The following is a 17939-nucleotide window of genomic DNA, read 5'->3' on the forward strand; positions in this document are numbered from 1 at the left end:
TTCCAAACTGTTTAACGACAGTCAGTGGGTGTTGAAGTGCATCAGTCCAAAAGAAGTTAAATAAAGCGCATCCATCCATAATAAAAAGTGCCTCACACAGCGCCACGGTTTGTCTTACCCTGAACTCACTCTGTAATGTTAATTTTTATTTTCTCTTTCCAAATATTTACGTTTTTTTCATTTTTTGCTTTTAGTCTTTTGAAACCGGTTTTGCCTAAATTGTGAGCAGCAGCTAATTGGTCTGTAAGGAAAACAGCTTAGTAAACAGACTCCTTACGGTCTTTATGAAAATGCAAAAAGGTTTCTGTGTTGGTGCAGTTTTGGGGGAATATCTAATAATTATTAGCTCAGTGTAAAAACAAAAGAAGCTAATGCAGAGTCAATGCTAAAATAAGATGTTCTTTGCATGCTGTCTGACAGGCATCTCACAAATCTGCTGGTTTGTTGATTGAAAAAAACATGTTTGTATATTCTGTCCAAAGTGTCCAGCTGGTTTTACCTCTGCTTGCTTTGAAATTAGCACTTCCTTCAAATGAGTTTGTTCACGAAAGAAGAAGAAAGAAATATAGAGTCCACCGGGAAGTGCCTGTGAATTTTCTACAGCTATTCTGCTGTTGATTAATATGCCCAAACAACCCACGTTTATTCCATTGTTCATTTTTTTTTTTTTTTTTTCACAGTTTGAGGTGAATATCATTATTATGTGGTGTCAGGGAAAGTTTAAAGCTGCCAATTTGCTTTTTGCCCAGCTTTTAGATTCATGGTGGGATTGAGAGGATATGGCAGTCTAATGGGAGGGCAATCAAGATACACTCAAGGAGAGAGAGAGAGTTGGAGAGAGTATTTGGATGTTTTATCTTTAGGCTATATTTCTGTTCAGAATAGAGATCTGAGATGGATTTCTGGGCAGTGGTTTGGCAGGAAGCTATGTTTACAATGCCTCACTGCGGCTTTGGGAATCCACAAACATGAAAGCAGATTCACACACATTTATAATGGCACATTTACTGTATGAAATGTAACATACTGTACATTAACATATACTCTACATAAAAAAAAAATCATAGCATTGTGTGATTAATGTAGTCTACTTGTATGTTGTTGTTTTTTTATCCTTTTTTATAGCTCAACTGTCAAGGTCGCTCTGAACCCCATTGTAAAATGAGCAGATAAGCCCCCATGAGTGTGAGCCACCACTTCAGAGTGAAAAAACAGCTTTCATCCAAATAGCCCGGCACTCAGTGATCAGGCTATTATAGTGTTAGCAGCAGATGAACCCCTGACCCCTAAAGCAGAAAAACACAAATGCACAGATCAATGAAACCAGGTGGATGAACCATCTATTTCCCATCAGGTCCCATGAGATTGATGTACGGCCAGGGGGTCTGTAGAGAGGTTGCCTTCAATAGGCCCATATATATTAACCTGTGTGAAAAGAGGTATAAATTAATATTGGCTACAAATCCCTCTTTGTTTGAAGCAGAAGTGATTCATCTTGGAATTACCTACTTCATAAATATTAATGCTGTGTTCCTTTCAACTGTGAAAGTCAGAATTTCTAACTTTCAAATCAGAAATCATAAATTGACTGCCAGTATGTGGCATTTTAATAACAGAGACGGATTTTGGTGTTAGAATACTTTATGGAATGTCGGGCAAGCTTCTCATGTCAAATTCTTTTAAATGTCTATTTAGCTACACTACATTTTGGCAGTGTCTTTTGAAAAATACAGCATATCAGAATAAATATCAGATGATAGAATGTATAATTAGAGCAATTCGTATTTATTTTATGGTTTTGGTTCTTCCCAGGGACTAAAATCTTTTGATTCAGGTCATTAAAAGACAACAATTTGATTTGTTCAATTATTTGACTGTTTAAAGTAGGAATACACTAAAAGCAAAGTTAAAAACATAATGCATAGCAACATTTAACACAATATTTTGGAATAGAAAGATGAATCAGTGAATCTTTTTCATTTGCATGTCCAAATGAACTGATTGACTGAAATGAATCATACTTCCACTGTTTCGTATGAGATCAGTCTGAGAGAGCATATTTGATTATTACTTCGGCTCACTCGACAGTAAAGCTGCTGTTTACAATACAGTCTGACATTCAAAACTGCAAAATAGCCTTTGGTGACACCCATTCTTATTGGAAGAAGTAGCTTGTTACATTTTGAAAAGATGTCCAAGCCTGCATTCGTTTCTTTCTTTCTTCATTTCTTTCTTGGGGTCCAGTATTGTTTAGACTCCGACTTTTTTCAAAATATCTTTGTTTGTTCCACACTTCCATCAGGACAGTCGTGATGGATGAATTTAGTCCTATCTCTCAAAAGATTATGACCGCAGTAGCACTTTATTCTACAGGTTTGCAAACAATATCTGTTGTCTTATCGCACTCCTTGCCTTAATCTTAATCTCCAACCCTGGGGTTTAGAAGGTTGAACCCGAGATGCAGGCGGATGCAGCTCGGAGAGGTTTAATTGGATGGAAGAATTTGCTAGTATCTCAGCCTCAGTGTTACAGAGCACAAAACCCCTACTGACCCCTGAAGAGCTAGAGTCAATCTGTAGATATTCACTGAAGCCTTCGCCTCAATTTCTGTTTTTACCCTCCTCCTATCTCGAAAGTGCTTTTCCACAGTGTTATTCTTTAATTTGTATGTATACAGTACGTCTTACGGTCTGTGCTCGCTCTATTGTGGTCTCACTTTGGGCTGCTCTTCTATAAATGCACTAAATGGATGAGGAGTAATACAATTAAGGCACTTCTTGGCTGCAGGATGATAAGACACTTACTGGGAGCTGTATTGTAGTTTGTAACAGTCAAAATACTACAACCCATAAAAACGATAAAGGCGTTTTAGGTCTTCATTTGTTTAACTGAGTTTTTAGTGAAACTCAGCTGCTTCGTTAAGGCTGGTTCACACGGCAGGATAATTAGGCCGATTTTAGCCTCGATTCACCCCTTGCGACAATCTTAGGATGCTCCAATTATTGTAAAATAATCTGATCAAATGTTCCTGCCGTGTGTGGTGTGTTAAGACTGCTCTCCTCTGCTCGGAAGAACGTCGGGACCGCTCCGATCTCGAATCGGGGATATCCAACATGTTGGATTTATTTGGCCCGATTTCTTCTCGTGTGTGGTGTCCCCCGAGGACAAACAATCACGCAGCCTGTGGACTGTGGCGTGTAGCCAATCAGAAAGTGAGGTGACGAGGCGGTGAGGAAGTACCGGGAAACACAATCAAAACAGCCGGCGTATATAATATAACAAATACAACAAATACAAATAAAGTCGATGGGCATAACTACATCCACAACTGCAGTCCACCAGAGTACATGGAAACGAATATATGAACGTTTATTTCAACGGTTATTAATCTGTGTAGTACGTAACAACATTTCTATGAGATAAAACAACAACTTTCCTCCATATCATGACGTAGCAAGTATAGTCCATGCTCGCGTTGTCTCCACCTCTTTGACCATCGCCTTTTCTTGTTTTTCTTATGTTTTTTTTCCGTTAAAAACAAAGCACAAACTATGGCCACTGCATCCTCTTTGTCCGCCATGATTGTTTACTCTGAAGTCACGTTTGATCTCGAGGGATTTTGCGAGATTTCCCGTCTTACCTGGGAATGCTCGGGAGTCAAATCGGTTCGTGTGTGATGTGTTGATATTGCCGTGTGGCTGCACACCACACACGGAGCGACCAAAACTGTTAGACCCGTGATTTTTTATCGCCGTGTGTGGGGCCCTCAGGTTTGGAAAATCGGCCGACAATTTTAAAATCATCCCGTGTGAACCAGGCCTTAGCTGATATTGTCAACCTGAGGCCTTCAGGAGATTCAGACTCAGTTACTTGAAAAGTTGACGTTTTTTCATTCAGTAAATCAGACAAATCAGATAATTATTTTATCGCATTTTTTATCTTAATGAAAATTTAATTTTGAAAAAAAGGAAAATTTTATTTTATTTTATATTTTATTTTCATTTATTTATAAAAGAAGAAATACATCATTACTGTCCTGATAAATTGTGTTATTGAAACTATCAAGTAAATTCAGTGAAATTTTGTATTTTATTATATTATAGAAAGAAGAAATACGTCATTACCTTTTTTAAACTGTTAAGTGAATTAAATAAAATAATAAATAAAATTTGTCATTTTTTATTTAGTTTAAATAGTAATATTTTTCTTAGAATCCATCGTTCTCCTTTCAGAAAATGTTGTTTTTTTTTTTTACTTTTGGTCAAGTAAATTCACTTGCCAAGTTGCCAAAAACTTGCCAACATTTTTAAGCTAATGCTAAAAATGCTGGGAACTGATTTTTGAACTAAAATCATATAAGATTGCCCTTCCAGATTCCTAATTACAAGACCTCAGAGACTCTTAAAGTAATGTTTTCTTGTACTTGCAAATGACACACAGTATTGCCTGAATGTCTGCGATGTACTGTCAGATGTCCCTTGACCTTTGCCCAACGTGCTTTTTACCTTAATAATATTTTATAGCTCTTACGTTTGAAGCTGTCATGATTCTTATCGGTCATATTGAGTGCCGGTTCCTTCTCTATTCAGCTGTCCACCCTGTTTCACATAAAGCCAATTCACTTTGGTCCTTGAGGAGTTGAGAAGAAAGTCATTGCTGTGGAAACTTTTGCTCAGGAGAGTCGTACACTTTCACTCTGATATTTGGGGAGATTTTCAGTTGCAAGTTTTCAGCTCTTTTGATCTTTTGGCACATAGCCATATCCAAAGGCTGATACCCATAGGCAGTCTTCAGAAGAGGAGGCTATTCATCACAAGAAAAATCCCTCCAGACTAATAAAAGCCTTTTAGAGTGTGAACATGATTACTTTTGCACATTTGTAATCCATTTTGAAATGGTCATGCCTCTGTGTGATTGACAAATACGGTAGTTTTATGGAAGAAGGGCCTCTGTCTGTATGGCTGCTCCTGTCACTTTGAGTTAGTTTTACTCAAACTTTAAGTACTCTTGGTGTAGCCATAAGTCTTTTAAACAGCCATTAAATACAATGATAAATGAATGAACGGATGGGGTAAACACCACTTTGTCCATATTCAGAGCATGACCGTTTCATTAGAGAATGGCAGGAAGAAAGATGGAGAGGAAGAAGGACAGAAACAATGATAGACTGGAAAACAAAAAGGTAAAATCTCTTATCCAAGTGACGGCATTTATCAATGAATACTACAGCAAGAGAAGACAACAATTATAGTTTTTATAACATCATGTAAAATACTAAAAGAAAGCTTTGTACTCCTAAAGGGTACACATTAGTACCTTAAAGGTATATATTACTATTTAAAGTGTAGATATTACAAACTTTTGAAAGGGTACCATCGCAGTGACAGTTTTTGCAATTTTAATTTAATTTTATTTTTTTGTTCTGAGAGTGTAAAATAGAATAAAGAACATATAGACAATATAGGGTGTTTAATGATTCAATTTAATGATTGTTTAAAAAAAATAGTAAAATATATTCAGGTAATTTATTTAATTTTCATTTAAATATTTAAAAGTATCAATGCATTCTGGGAAATTTTTAATAGTTTTAGAAGTAATCTATTGCTTATAATTCATCATTGTCTACAAACTGTATTTTTGATTTACTTTTAAATTTAATGAAACTTGACTAATATTTATTTTATTATACCTTTGTATTATTTGAGTTTTAGTTTCAAAATCAATCTGTTTCTTAGAATCCATTATGCCCTTTCTAATGAACTGCATTTTTTGAACTGCATATAGCTTAAAAAGTTGTCTATATAAAAAAAAATGTTTTTGATGTTTTTATGGATGATTTTTAATTGCATATCTAGATTGATCATTCACATGGGGTTTACGACTTAGACAAATGGCTAAAAAAACTAAAACATTTCTGGGTTCCCATGAAGCATGAGAAACTAAACAACTGCCATTGAGTTGAATGGGAGTGCTAATGGATAGCTTTCCTCATGTCTATCTAAAGCAATTTAAAGTTCTTTAAAAAAAATAGTTTTCAAAAACACATACTCCAAACTCATGCACAACAGCAACCTTGCAGATGACTCAGTGATCATGCATGTTTAAAGATGGAAATGTATAGTCTTGTATTTGGTTTACAGCTGCAAGCGCTAAACTAGTTTGGTAAATGAAGAATGAATGGTGCACTGTGCTCTGACGTTTGACGTAACAGTAGAGCAGATGTTATTCCTCTCACAGACATGGATTTGTAACTAAGCATGATTGCTGTGTGCATTAGCCACTGTTTCTGATTGCTGTCCGGATATAAGAGCCATTTGGGGAAAACAAGCAGCCAAGCTGTCTTCTCTTCCGTCATCTTCTTCCTCCTCCATCACTATAGACAAGCAGGAAGGAGAGAAATGTCAGGGATGCTGTGGTCGGGACAGGCCTTATTTCAAATACCTAGTATTTTCCTCTTTCACTCTCAAGGTCCTTCACATTTTCTGTTGGACTCTTGTCGACTACTCAACTTTCTAGTCAACTGTCTGTATCCCATCAGTAGTCGCAGCATCATGTTGCAAGTTGTCTCTCATTGCTCGTTGAAAACGAATGGTTGCCGGTTGCTTTGCAGCTACACAACGCTTTTTTTCCTTTACTGGCAGGGCGTGCAAAATGCAGTGAGAGGAAAAAAAAGATGGAAGGATTTGAAAAAGAAAGAAAGAAGCTAGAGTGTAATGTAAATATGAGGATTACTCCTCTTCATCCAGTACTCCCCGGGTGATTCCAGGGCAGGACAGAAGATGTTGAGGGGTTCAGAGGAGATTAAATATTTTTTTCTGTAAATATAAATCATTATTGTTACTGTCTATTGCCAAATTTTGCTTTTAGGTGCTACAGTAAATCTTAATATTGGATTAAATCTAGATTACAGTTTTTGATCATGCAATAATTGTTGAATTTTTTAAGTTTCCGTTTTTCGTTTTTGTTTTTTTAAGTAGCTTAGTTATGTGCTTTTTTTATTTGTTTCCAAAAACAGATATAGCTATACATCTTTCACTTTTATAGCTTTAGACTGTATAGATTTATTTTATTTCAGTTCAATTCATGTGGACTGCTTTTATGATGCGTTCAAGTTGTTTTATTCTTTTTGCAATTTTTATAGCCATTTATAGCACTGTTTTGTTGTTAAAAAAAAAATCTGCACGGATATTATTGCGAATTTCTGGTTTTGATGTGACGAGATATGGTATCTCAACCGTTTGAACTCTCTGGAGTGATACACTGAAAAGAAATGCCAGGAGATAAACCTGAGCTAATGATCTGCTGTTTCGCTTGAGAAAGCAAGAGCCCATATCTGCCGCATTGATTTCAAATACCTCTCTTGTGTTCTTTGGGAGAACAAAGCCAGATTGCGTCCAAATTGATAAACAGCATAATTTATTAATATCATGATTACTGCAAAGCCTATTTAATTACCCTCAAGCATCTTTGGGTGGGCAGAGGGGCAGGCTGGGTATTGATCCATAAAGACAGCTGGAATGAAATTGTGAGATGAGTGATGAAAACAGAAAGAGAGCAAGATAAAGAGAAATGGAGCCAGTTTGCTGTTGTGACGAGTTAATCCCACGGTAAGAGTTTCCAAATAGAAATATTTTACTCCGAGCCGGCCTGACAAAAGAAGAAACAATGAGTCAGATAAATGAGTGACAAGCAGAAGGCGCACGGGAAAAAGATAAAGAGCAGATCAACGAGTGGGAGGATGAATGGAGATGAGGAGACTGTCAGAACTATCTAGAAGAAATGTACTACATTTGTAGAACAGGATTGAATTTAAGCTACAGCATGTCTCTGTTTTTAGCCGTCGGTTCAGTTTCTCATCCAGTACTTAGAAATGAAGTGGTTGATTTAAGGCACATTACATTTACAGTAAAAGCAGGGCTAGATGCCTTGCCATCTAAATTGAATCTTTTTCAGTGACCTGCTGGACTGAAATAAGGAAGCAAAATGTTCTTTTTTCCTTTTTTTTATCCAATGTGTTTATACAGTTTGTAGGTTAAAGGCATTTGGAAAACCATGTAGGTGATTACATTTAATGCAATTTATAAAAAAATATATGCATATTTATTTATAAATTATTTTTACATGTGTATTTTTGGTATAGTATATCTTATTGTTAATATGTTAGAATATTGAGTAAATTTTTCATGCAATGATTTAAAAAAAATATATATATTATTACAGAATTTTTTTTTATTTAAGAGTTTTAAATGCTGGATATTATTAAAAAAACAATTCTGATAATAATTATATCCTTCATAAAGCAGATATTTTTAAGTGACGTGACATTAAATTCTCAAGCAACTTATTGTCTTTACAATGTCTAGAATATTTTGACAAATATTGTGCTACTTTATATTTTAAGGGACCCTTGCAAAAGAACCTTCATGTTTGGGGGTCCTTGGAAAAAACGTTTTGTTTTATTTGTATACTATCATAGTATTCATTCATATATTTTTGCTTTTATTTTTATATGTTCTGTTTTCATTTTAATTTTAGTTTGTGTGTCAGTAATTGTTTTTTATTTTTTTTATTTAATGTTTTAATAATATTCTATTAAAATGATATTTAATATTAAGTAAAAGTATAAATTAAATAAATTATTTAATATAAAATAGGATTATTGCATCAAATAAATGATTTCATTCAATAAAGATTTTTTTTTAAAACAGTAGTTAGCAATACCAAAATTCTAGCCTATTGTTTTTATGTTTGTATTTGGAAATTTAGGCTATATGTGCAGTTCAGAAACAGCTATTATTTGGAGATTGCTTATTTTGTGCAAGTACTTCATAATGTATTTTCCTTGTGCTCTTTTTGTATTCTCTTTATAAGGTGGACATGAATATTTAAAATGTGTTTGTCTATGGGTGCATTCTTTTCAGTCAGTCATTGCAGTTTTAACTTTCTATTTATCTCATCATAACCTTCTCTGCTGTTCCACAAATCTGGCCTGACCACTTGATGTCCATCCAGACTGCTCCGTCTCCAGCTTCATCAGAATCCCCCTTTACCTCCTGCCCTACTCTACCACCACCAGCCCACCCATCTTCTCCTCTCTCTGCTCCATTATCTCCACAGGTCGGGGATCAGATTCTGGAGGTCAATGGACGAAGTTTCCTCAGCATCCCACACGATGAGGCTGTACAAGTGCTGAAGTCTACACAGCACCTGATGATGACGGTGAAGGATGTCGGGCGACTGCCACATGCCCGCACCGTAGTGGGCGAGACAAAGTGGATCACAAGCTCACAGATTACAGACAGCTCGGCCAGCAGCAGTGTCACAGGGTGAGTGAAAGAGGGTGATGAGAATGTGTGGAAACATGGAAAGAGTGAGAGATAAAGGAGTCAAATGAATAGAAGAGAAAGCTAGTAAATTCCTGGATGAATCAGTGTTTTTGGATATAAATATTTCAGCCAAAACGCTGAAAAATATTGAAAATGATTGTCTGATTTGTCAGATTGTGCTGCTCATCCTCAGGCAATCCAAGATGTTGTTTTTTTTTTTTTTCATCAGATCAGATTTGGAGAACTTTAGCATTACATCACTTCAGATGCAGTGAATGGGTGCCGTCAGAATGAGAGTTCAAACACCTGACAAAAATGTCAAAATAATCCTTAAATCCAAGAATCTACATGACTCCAGTCCATCAATTAACATCTTCTGATGTGAAAAGCTGCATATTTGAAAGAAACAAATTTACCATTAAGGCATTTTGAATCTAACCTTAATTTAACTTCTGGCCAAAATACGAGTCCATAATCTGTAATAATGCTTTTTTCCAGTGGAAAAAGTCCATAATTGTTGTCCTCTCACATCAAAATTCACCAAAATATCTGTTTTGGACTGTTTTTGGCCTTTTAATGGCTTGATTATCTGGTGGATTTCTCTCTTGATTCAGACTGTTTTGGGTAGACAACTCGTATTTTTGGCCAAAAGTACTGATTTTAAGTTAAAAATGGCTTAATGATTAATTTGTTTTTACAAACATGCAGCGTTTCATTTCACAAGATGTTAACTGATGGACTGGAGTCGTGTGAATTAATTGTGGATTATCATAATGTTCTTATCAGCTGTTTTGACTCTTATTCTGACGGCACCCATTCACTGCAGAGGATCCAAAGTTGAACAAGTGATGTAATGCAAAATTTCTCCAAATCTGTTTCGATGAAGAAGAAAAAAAAAACTCATCTACATCTTGGATGGCCTAAGGATGAATACATTTCCAGCAAATTTACATTTTTGAAAAAACAGGCCTACATATTTTAATATTTTAAAATACAGGCTTAAGAGTCATTTTTTGCCTATCATACATTTCTAGAAGTGTATAAAATGCTGACACCCTCTATCGTACATTAAGCAATACTACTATTTCACCGAAGACAATTATGCTGATTTGTTAATTTGTTCTTAGATACAGCACAAGTCATGTCTTGGTGGTGCGACTTAATGATCTTGTTTAATAAATTAAAAATGTACAGTACAGTTCAGCCACAGTCATTTAATTAGAATTAAAGTAAAGCTTCCAGCCTTAGTTCAATTAAAAAACTGTTTTAAGAGCAGGTTATTCAAAAGATGAGTTTTAATTATTTAATTCTATAAATCAGCATCTTTCCAAACCTCTGGGCTATTTGCACTTAGAGGACTGTAAACTGAAAGGAGTCTGTTCATGGGTTTATTCCAGTCACTGGTGGTCTTTCACAGCCTGTTTGGAGAATATGAAGCTCATAAAGCAGCTCGGGTGTGTCTTGTGCCAGTTCTCTGGTTCTCTTCTTGTTAATGGAGGTTAGCTGATGAGGTGAGCCGGGTGCTCTGCTCTCATGCCAGGGGGAAAATGCAAGGTGGCATTTTATATAAAAGCTTATTATCAAGCTCCTGGGTACGAGTTCATCCAAATCCAAGGCAGAACTGGCACAGGGAAGTATTGTACCTGTCATTGTTACTGAGCAAATTGACAAGTTGATAAAAGCAGTTCTTGATATGACTGCAAAATGCTTGAGTAATACGAGGACATGAAACAGATATGTGTTGGAAAGCGGTTGTCCGGTGCAATATCCAAGTTATACAGTTTAGTGATCATTACTCAAATATTTTTGACCAGAGAATGCAGCGATTGACCATTCATCTGTGTGATAATGTAATGTGATTTAATGTAACATATATAAGAATTTAACCTGTTTAACCTCATATGCTTAACAAGGCTGAAAAAAATAATAATAATAGTAATATATATATGTGTGTGTGTGTGTGTGTGTGTGTGTGTGTGTGTGTGTGTGTGTGTGTGTGTGTGTGTGTGTGTGGTGTGTGTGTGTGTGTGTGTGGTGTGTGTGTGGTGTGTGTGTGTGCATGCAGTAAAACACTAAAATTGTGAAATATTATTACAATAAGAAAAAAAAATTGTATGCTAGTAGAAAATTCTAAATAACAGCATTTATTTGAAATCTGAAAACAATTAAAACGTTTTTGTCACTTCTAATCAAACCAAAACAATGGACCATCATTTTCCCTTAGGCATCCAGGTCTGATCGAATGCTTAACTCTAAAACCAGAAACTAGATCAGTTTTATACATGGCATGTGTGTCGGAGTCTCTGTTTGGCTCTACATCTGTTTATGGACGTTCAAAGGGGTTGTAGAGCATGTATATGGTATTGATTTCTCTCATGTCTACCTCTTTCACACAGACTCTCTCTGGACCAGGGAGCATCAGCATCAGGAAAGGTGAGTAGGCTACTTTGTTTCTATATTTGAACAGGATGTTCTCCACTGTTTGGTTTTAGCAGCATTAAAAGTGTGAGTGAAAAGGTATAAGTGTTTTTTTAAATGGCTCTCTGCAAATCCTGGTGAGCTCCAGATCATTTAGGATAGTTATACCTTGTCTATTGTCATTATAGAGTTAAGCTTTGCTCATTAGCACCATGCATTGTTAATTTTCATGTCATATTTATACTTAAGGCTTTCAAATGAGTCCAATTTATATGTAAACAAATTAATTTGAATTCATTATACTAATAATTAAATAAATTAAAATGTAATTAAAAATGCAATTATTTGTTGAGCCTCTAAATGAAGATAATTAGTTACAGTACTACATTATTGGTTATAGACTTTACAAAAGTATTTTTGCTCATTCATCCCAAGACACATACCTCTGAAAATGTATGCACATACCTCTCCTTTTTTGAGCACTTCTCTGCAATACATGAAAGTTATATTCAGTTTTAAAAGTTACAGAGTTCAAAAGGTACTGAATAACAGGAATGCGACCTAATCAAATGCCTCCAGGATCTTTTTTTGCAGGTCTATTTATGTTCAAAGTGCTTCTCTTTTGTCCTCCATAGTGAGGATATATTGTTGTTATGCAAATGAGCCATAGTCAGCTGCATAATAGATCAGGCTCTTGTATTTGCAGTGCTTTGATACCTAAACTAAAAAACTTACCTTAGCCAGACTAATCACATAAGAAAAGGAGTCAGAATCACAGATCAGTTCATTTTTGCATTATCGGTTGATAAGGGAACGTGGGGATTGTGGCTCTTACTCTAGCTAGGCAATCATACACCTGTTAATGTACTGTGAGTACAAAAAAAAAGAAGATGTTTGTGAACAGAATAAGGAGAACAGAAGAACTGAAAGACATAGGAAGGGCAATATACAGTATGGAAGAGAATGGGATGAAATGGGTCCCTCTGGGCATATGGGATCCAAGTTGATCTGTATTCAGACTGGTTTCTGCAAAAGACACATGCACTTAACATTCTTAACATCACTGTGTGTTTGTAAGACTGGTGTAGAGCTATATTGTAATATATATGAGAGGGTCAGACTGGCATGCGGTACCTTTGATCTGCGACTTTTAGAAAATGAATAAGCTTATAAGCTTCTGTAATGTAAGAAAGCATTTATATAAAAGCATATACAGTACCACACTTTCAGGTACTTAAACTTATTATTAATCAACAGGATTAAATAAAGTATTATAGTTAGTCATTGGCAATAAAAACTCATTTTGTTTAAACGTTCTTAAGGAATAAATGAAGGAACACCTGGAATGTATTTTAGCAAATTGCCGGTTTAATTAGAGTAGTATCTGGGCACATATTAGCAAAAATATTCGTGAATTTATTATAAATGATCACTTTGTTTTGATAAGTGAAAACAACTGATATAATTTCGATCTATAAAAATTGTGAGTATAATATTTATGACGTGTATTACAGGAGTAGTTTATCAGAAAAGAGCTTTGAGTTGAGTTGAAGTTTATTTACTTGATCAATAATAAGATTGAATGAATGCAGAAAGTACATTGAAAGAATAATTTGCAAGAAAAAACAAATACAAAACTCTTGAGAAATATAAAAACAAATATTCCAAACATATTCTACAATACTACGCCAAATAATAATGAAATATATACATAAGATATACATATGTGCACACACATCCATACACTCAAATACAATAAAAGTAAAGATTTTTCTTTTTTATAAAATAAGAATTCTGTCGTCCTTTACTCAACCTCATGTCATTCCAAAACACATATATCTTTAAACCGTATGATGCGAAATGAAGGCATAATATTTATTTCTGTGTGAACTATCTCTTTTAAGAGATACGCTAGATATACTGTGCTTGAAAATGGAATAACTCTTGTGAAGAATGAAAAAATATGGATAGAAGGCAAGAGTAGAAGACATAAAAATACAGGATAGAATAAGACAATAGGAGGTGAGAATGTGAAAAGGAAAAAAACGAGCAAGGTGACCCACTCGATGAACAGGGTTTTACAAGGTCCTCCTCTGTAAACAGAGGTTTATGCACAAAAGAACGGATTCCTATAAAGTCTATAAACATATTACCACGGGGCTGATTATTGCATGCAGTGGGAATGACAGGCTGAAGGACACGGTTAGATGAAGTGCCTGGACTCATGTCTGTGGGCTTTGAGCTTTTGCAGTAAACCACTCACTTTGTATTCCAAAGACTCATAGCTCCATGATTCTTTGAAGGACATTGATAAGTTGCATACATCAGTTTATGCGAGAAAGGCAACGTAAATTCATAAATCATTCCTGATATGTAGACATAAGCGTGCATTTGTAGGTGGAAACAAATACGTTACGCAGTTCCTATGAAATAAGATTCACATTACAGGTAATATTATAATTACTTGAGTTCATCACAGTAGCTGCAGTAAAAAAGCACAAACTTTGCAACAAACATCCATTGCTTAATAAAATATATATATATTTGTGGTTATATAACAAATACTTTTTTAGTCTCTGATTGTCCAATGTTTGCCTGCAGAACAACCCAAGCGTATAAATTGATAATCATATAACTGCTTCAATATGTTTTCGTCAGTATACGCGCTTTGAGCAAGTTGAACTTGTTTAGGGTACAGACACAGAAAATTATGCTTTGGTTCTTTTGAACTTTTCAGAAACCTTCTAAACTTTAACACACATTCAACAGACAGAAACCAGTTCATATCTGTTGCACTGACTGCAGCCGAAGCTCATTTTTGATCCAGATATTTGAGTGTGTTCTCTCGTCTGGTTGTATTTCAGCTTTCTAGAAATACACTAGAAATAAAGTCACATTGATGTGGGATCACAACTAGGATCTGAACTTGCAAACGTTTTTGGTGAGGATTCCTCGCTATGTGACCTTGTCGAATGTTTGCTGAGTAAGGCACTTATTTCCATTGCCTGATGGGAACTCTCTGTATATCCCAAGCGAATCTCAGCCCCCTCTTTGCCAACTGATTTCAGATTAAACCCATTTCAGCTGCCCTCATTTTGAAGCTACTGTAATTGAATTCTCCAAATTGACATTGCCCGTTTAAGAGAAGAACTATGGTGGCCCTCAGGGGCCTCAGCACAACAGTATTAGCAAGTAAACAAAGCACAGTAAAAAATCAAGCTTGAACAATTCTGACAATACTCTGAAAATGCATCTGTATGGTCGCTTCTGCAATATTACACTAAAAGGTGACATACATCAATTATATTACCATAACTCTATATAATATTCATAATGTCATGGCAATTTTATTATAAAAAATTCTGCTATTATAGTTACACATTTAACTAGTATAGAAAAAAGTTTTAACATAAAAAAAAAAAATAAAGCACTTCAAGGCACTGTAAAGCGCATTTTTCCTGAACTTCTACTGACTCATGCCCTGACAGATGGTTTTTATGTTTGGTTTGGTCTGTATATAAGAAAGCTTGCTTATATTTCTGAGAGCTTATCTCCGGTGTGCCTTTAGGACATCTATTGAGTGCTCCGCTCTGCCACTGTTCTAAAGAGAGGTGTACAAATCTATCATCTCTTTGGGAGAGACGTGCTCTTCGAAGCGCGGGACTTAATGTAGCTCAAGAGGGAGGAAACGAAGCTCCAATTTTCGACATGGACCATAGTCAGGCCGAAACAGTAATATCATCTGAGAACCGAGACCTTGTGCTGTTGAAAAGCTTAGTCATTCTCTCCATGTCGTCGGTTAGCATATTAAAACTCTGATAATGAGACCGATAGAGTTGTAACCGACAGCAGCTCCCGAACCCAAACATTTGTCATTTTAATTAAAGTCTAAGCAAGGTGACACTGATCTTGATTATCTAATTATTTCATTTATTGCTCAGTGGTCTTATGTTTTAGCAGTTAGAGGTAATGTAGAACAGAATGACTTTAAAATAGTCTAAAAAGTTTGATCTATCTATAATTTAGTGTTTTTTGGTTGTGTTGATTATTATTATTATAGTAATTACTGCCAGTCCCACCCCAGGATGAACTTCTCCACACTTGCCCGACCTTCGCTTTGCTTCATTTCATCTAAGGACTTCTTCTTTCATTCCAGAAGCATGTCCCCTATAGGACACTTTATTTTATTATTTTTATATTTGCGTTCTATTTCATTTGAGAGAAAATAGCTTTCCGGTCTTTATAGAGGTGAGTTATCTCAAGTTCCTTTTAGATAAAGCTCAATCTGGAGCTAAATTGTCTCATTCAAGCCTTATTCAAATTCTCTGGGGTGTGATATGTAGGGACACGGCTGGAGTTTCTTCTCTGTGAGTCACACAGTGAGGTTCTGGTGGACAAAACGCTTGTTCTGATTGTGCTTTCATAAAGATATGATATTGATCAGCAATTATGTGTTCCTGTGATTTAAAGAGGCTGTCAGTTGATGGCATAACTGGTAACCATAGAGGCTGTAACACTACTGATGGCGCATGATCGATCCCATCTTGGCCGCTGTCGTTCTTAAGGAATTATAAAACCTCACATTTTTCTTGCTTGTTTTATTGATCATCTTTTGTTGGAGAGATTCTGCTCAAGCTTTGCTTTTAGTAATTGAACAGTGGAGCTGATATCTCCGAGTGCTCTGGAGGGCCACGCTTTTGAACCTCTCAACATCAAACTAGACAGAAACACTTGTGTTCTCATCTGAAGAAGTCTTCTAGCTCTCTCTTTGAAGAAATACTTAAAGGATGCATGTTGAAATCTACAGTTTCCACAAAAAAAGTATTTTATATATATATATATATATATGAAGAACCACTACTGTAATAAGAATTTTTTCTTGAGCGACAAATCAGCATATGAGAATGATTTCTGAAGGTACATGTGACACTGAAGACTAGAGTAATAGCTGCTGAAAATTCAGCTTGTCATCACAGGAATAAATTACTTTTTCAAATATACTGAAACAGAAAACAGCAAATTTGTGTTACTGTATCTATATTCAAATAAACTGAGCCTTGGTGAGGACGCAAGACTTATTTAAAAAACATAAAAAATCATTCTGTCCCTAGCTTTAGATATATATTTATAATATATATAATGAAAAATGTTAGTTAGATTCGCTTCTTGTAAGTTTCAGACTCAAGGCCCGTTCACACCAAGCACGATTACTATAAAGATAACGATAAAGATATAGTTCTAAAAATCGTTCTCAATATTAAAGAATAGCGGAGTCCACACCACAACTATAACGATAAAGGCACAGAGAAACGATATCATTGGAATCACTTTCAGAACGATTTTTTTTTTCTGATGAACGATAAAAACATTGCCAACCAATCAGAATCAATCCTGCTGTAATGAGCTCGAGAGTTTAAAGCAGCAGACGCGCGTCCGCTTAGAATACACAAACAATATCGTTCGCTGGTGTGGACGCTAATATCGTTATCTTTATAGTTATCTTTATAGTTATCGTTCTTGGTGTGAACGGGCCTTAACACTGATCTGAGGGCTCAGTGTTCATCTCATCTGCAGTGGTTGGCCAAAGTTTCAAAAACAGTTTGTTCTCCGGGTGAGGATGAGTTTGAGTTCAACAGCACAGCAGCTAAGGGGATTTCTGTGAAATCACAGGGTTTTCAGAATAAAACAAAGAGAAAGTGGAAATAAAGTAAATGGCTCTCTGGACACTGGCCCTGCTGAGAGCAATATGGTCAGGACAGCACTTAATGTTTTTCATTTCTTTTTTCGTAATTGTATTTTATTATATTTAATAATTTTGCCAGTTTTGTTCTTAATTGCTTCCTTTTTGTCTCTACCTTGGATTTGCAAGCAAAAACAGCAAATTTCTAGACTAGTTATTCTTCAATGTCCAGTAAAGGACATGAGCCTCATGGGTCAAACCAGTCAGGGGATTTTCCTGTGAAATACTGTGAAAATAAATGGTCTGTTATTTGATGCAGCCGAAATGCATTGGTTCCTGTGGGAGTGCTGTATGATAGAGCTTATCTAACTTGCAGCGTTTAACACAAAACATACTCTGTTCTAAAGAGAAATAAAAGAATAAAGGCAAGAATAGTTCAGGCATTATCAGCATTCACTCGCCTCAACTGCCATCTCTGTCTGTATTGATCAAGCTCAGTTCAAAGCATTGTGTCT

General features: G+C 35.6%; 1 protein-coding gene across 2 annotated transcripts in view; it reads left to right on the forward strand.

The window, feature by feature from the left end:
- The window catches only part of LOC113064120 (whirlin-like), a 70521-nt gene that overhangs the window by 39772 nt on the left and 12810 nt on the right, over positions 1-17939 (forward strand). For both annotated transcript variants that reach the window (XM_026234705.1, XM_026234706.1), the window contains 2 exons: positions 9118-9326; positions 11723-11759. In XM_026234705.1, coding sequence (XP_026090490.1) covers positions 9118-9326; positions 11723-11759 — 246 coding nt within the window. The remainder of the gene's footprint in view (positions 1-9117; positions 9327-11722; positions 11760-17939) is intronic.

The sequence above is a fragment of the Carassius auratus genome, chromosome 46, assembly GCF_003368295.1.
Source record: "Carassius auratus strain Wakin chromosome 46, ASM336829v1, whole genome shotgun sequence".
In the NCBI taxonomy this organism is placed as follows: domain Eukaryota; kingdom Metazoa; phylum Chordata; class Actinopteri; order Cypriniformes; family Cyprinidae; genus Carassius; species Carassius auratus.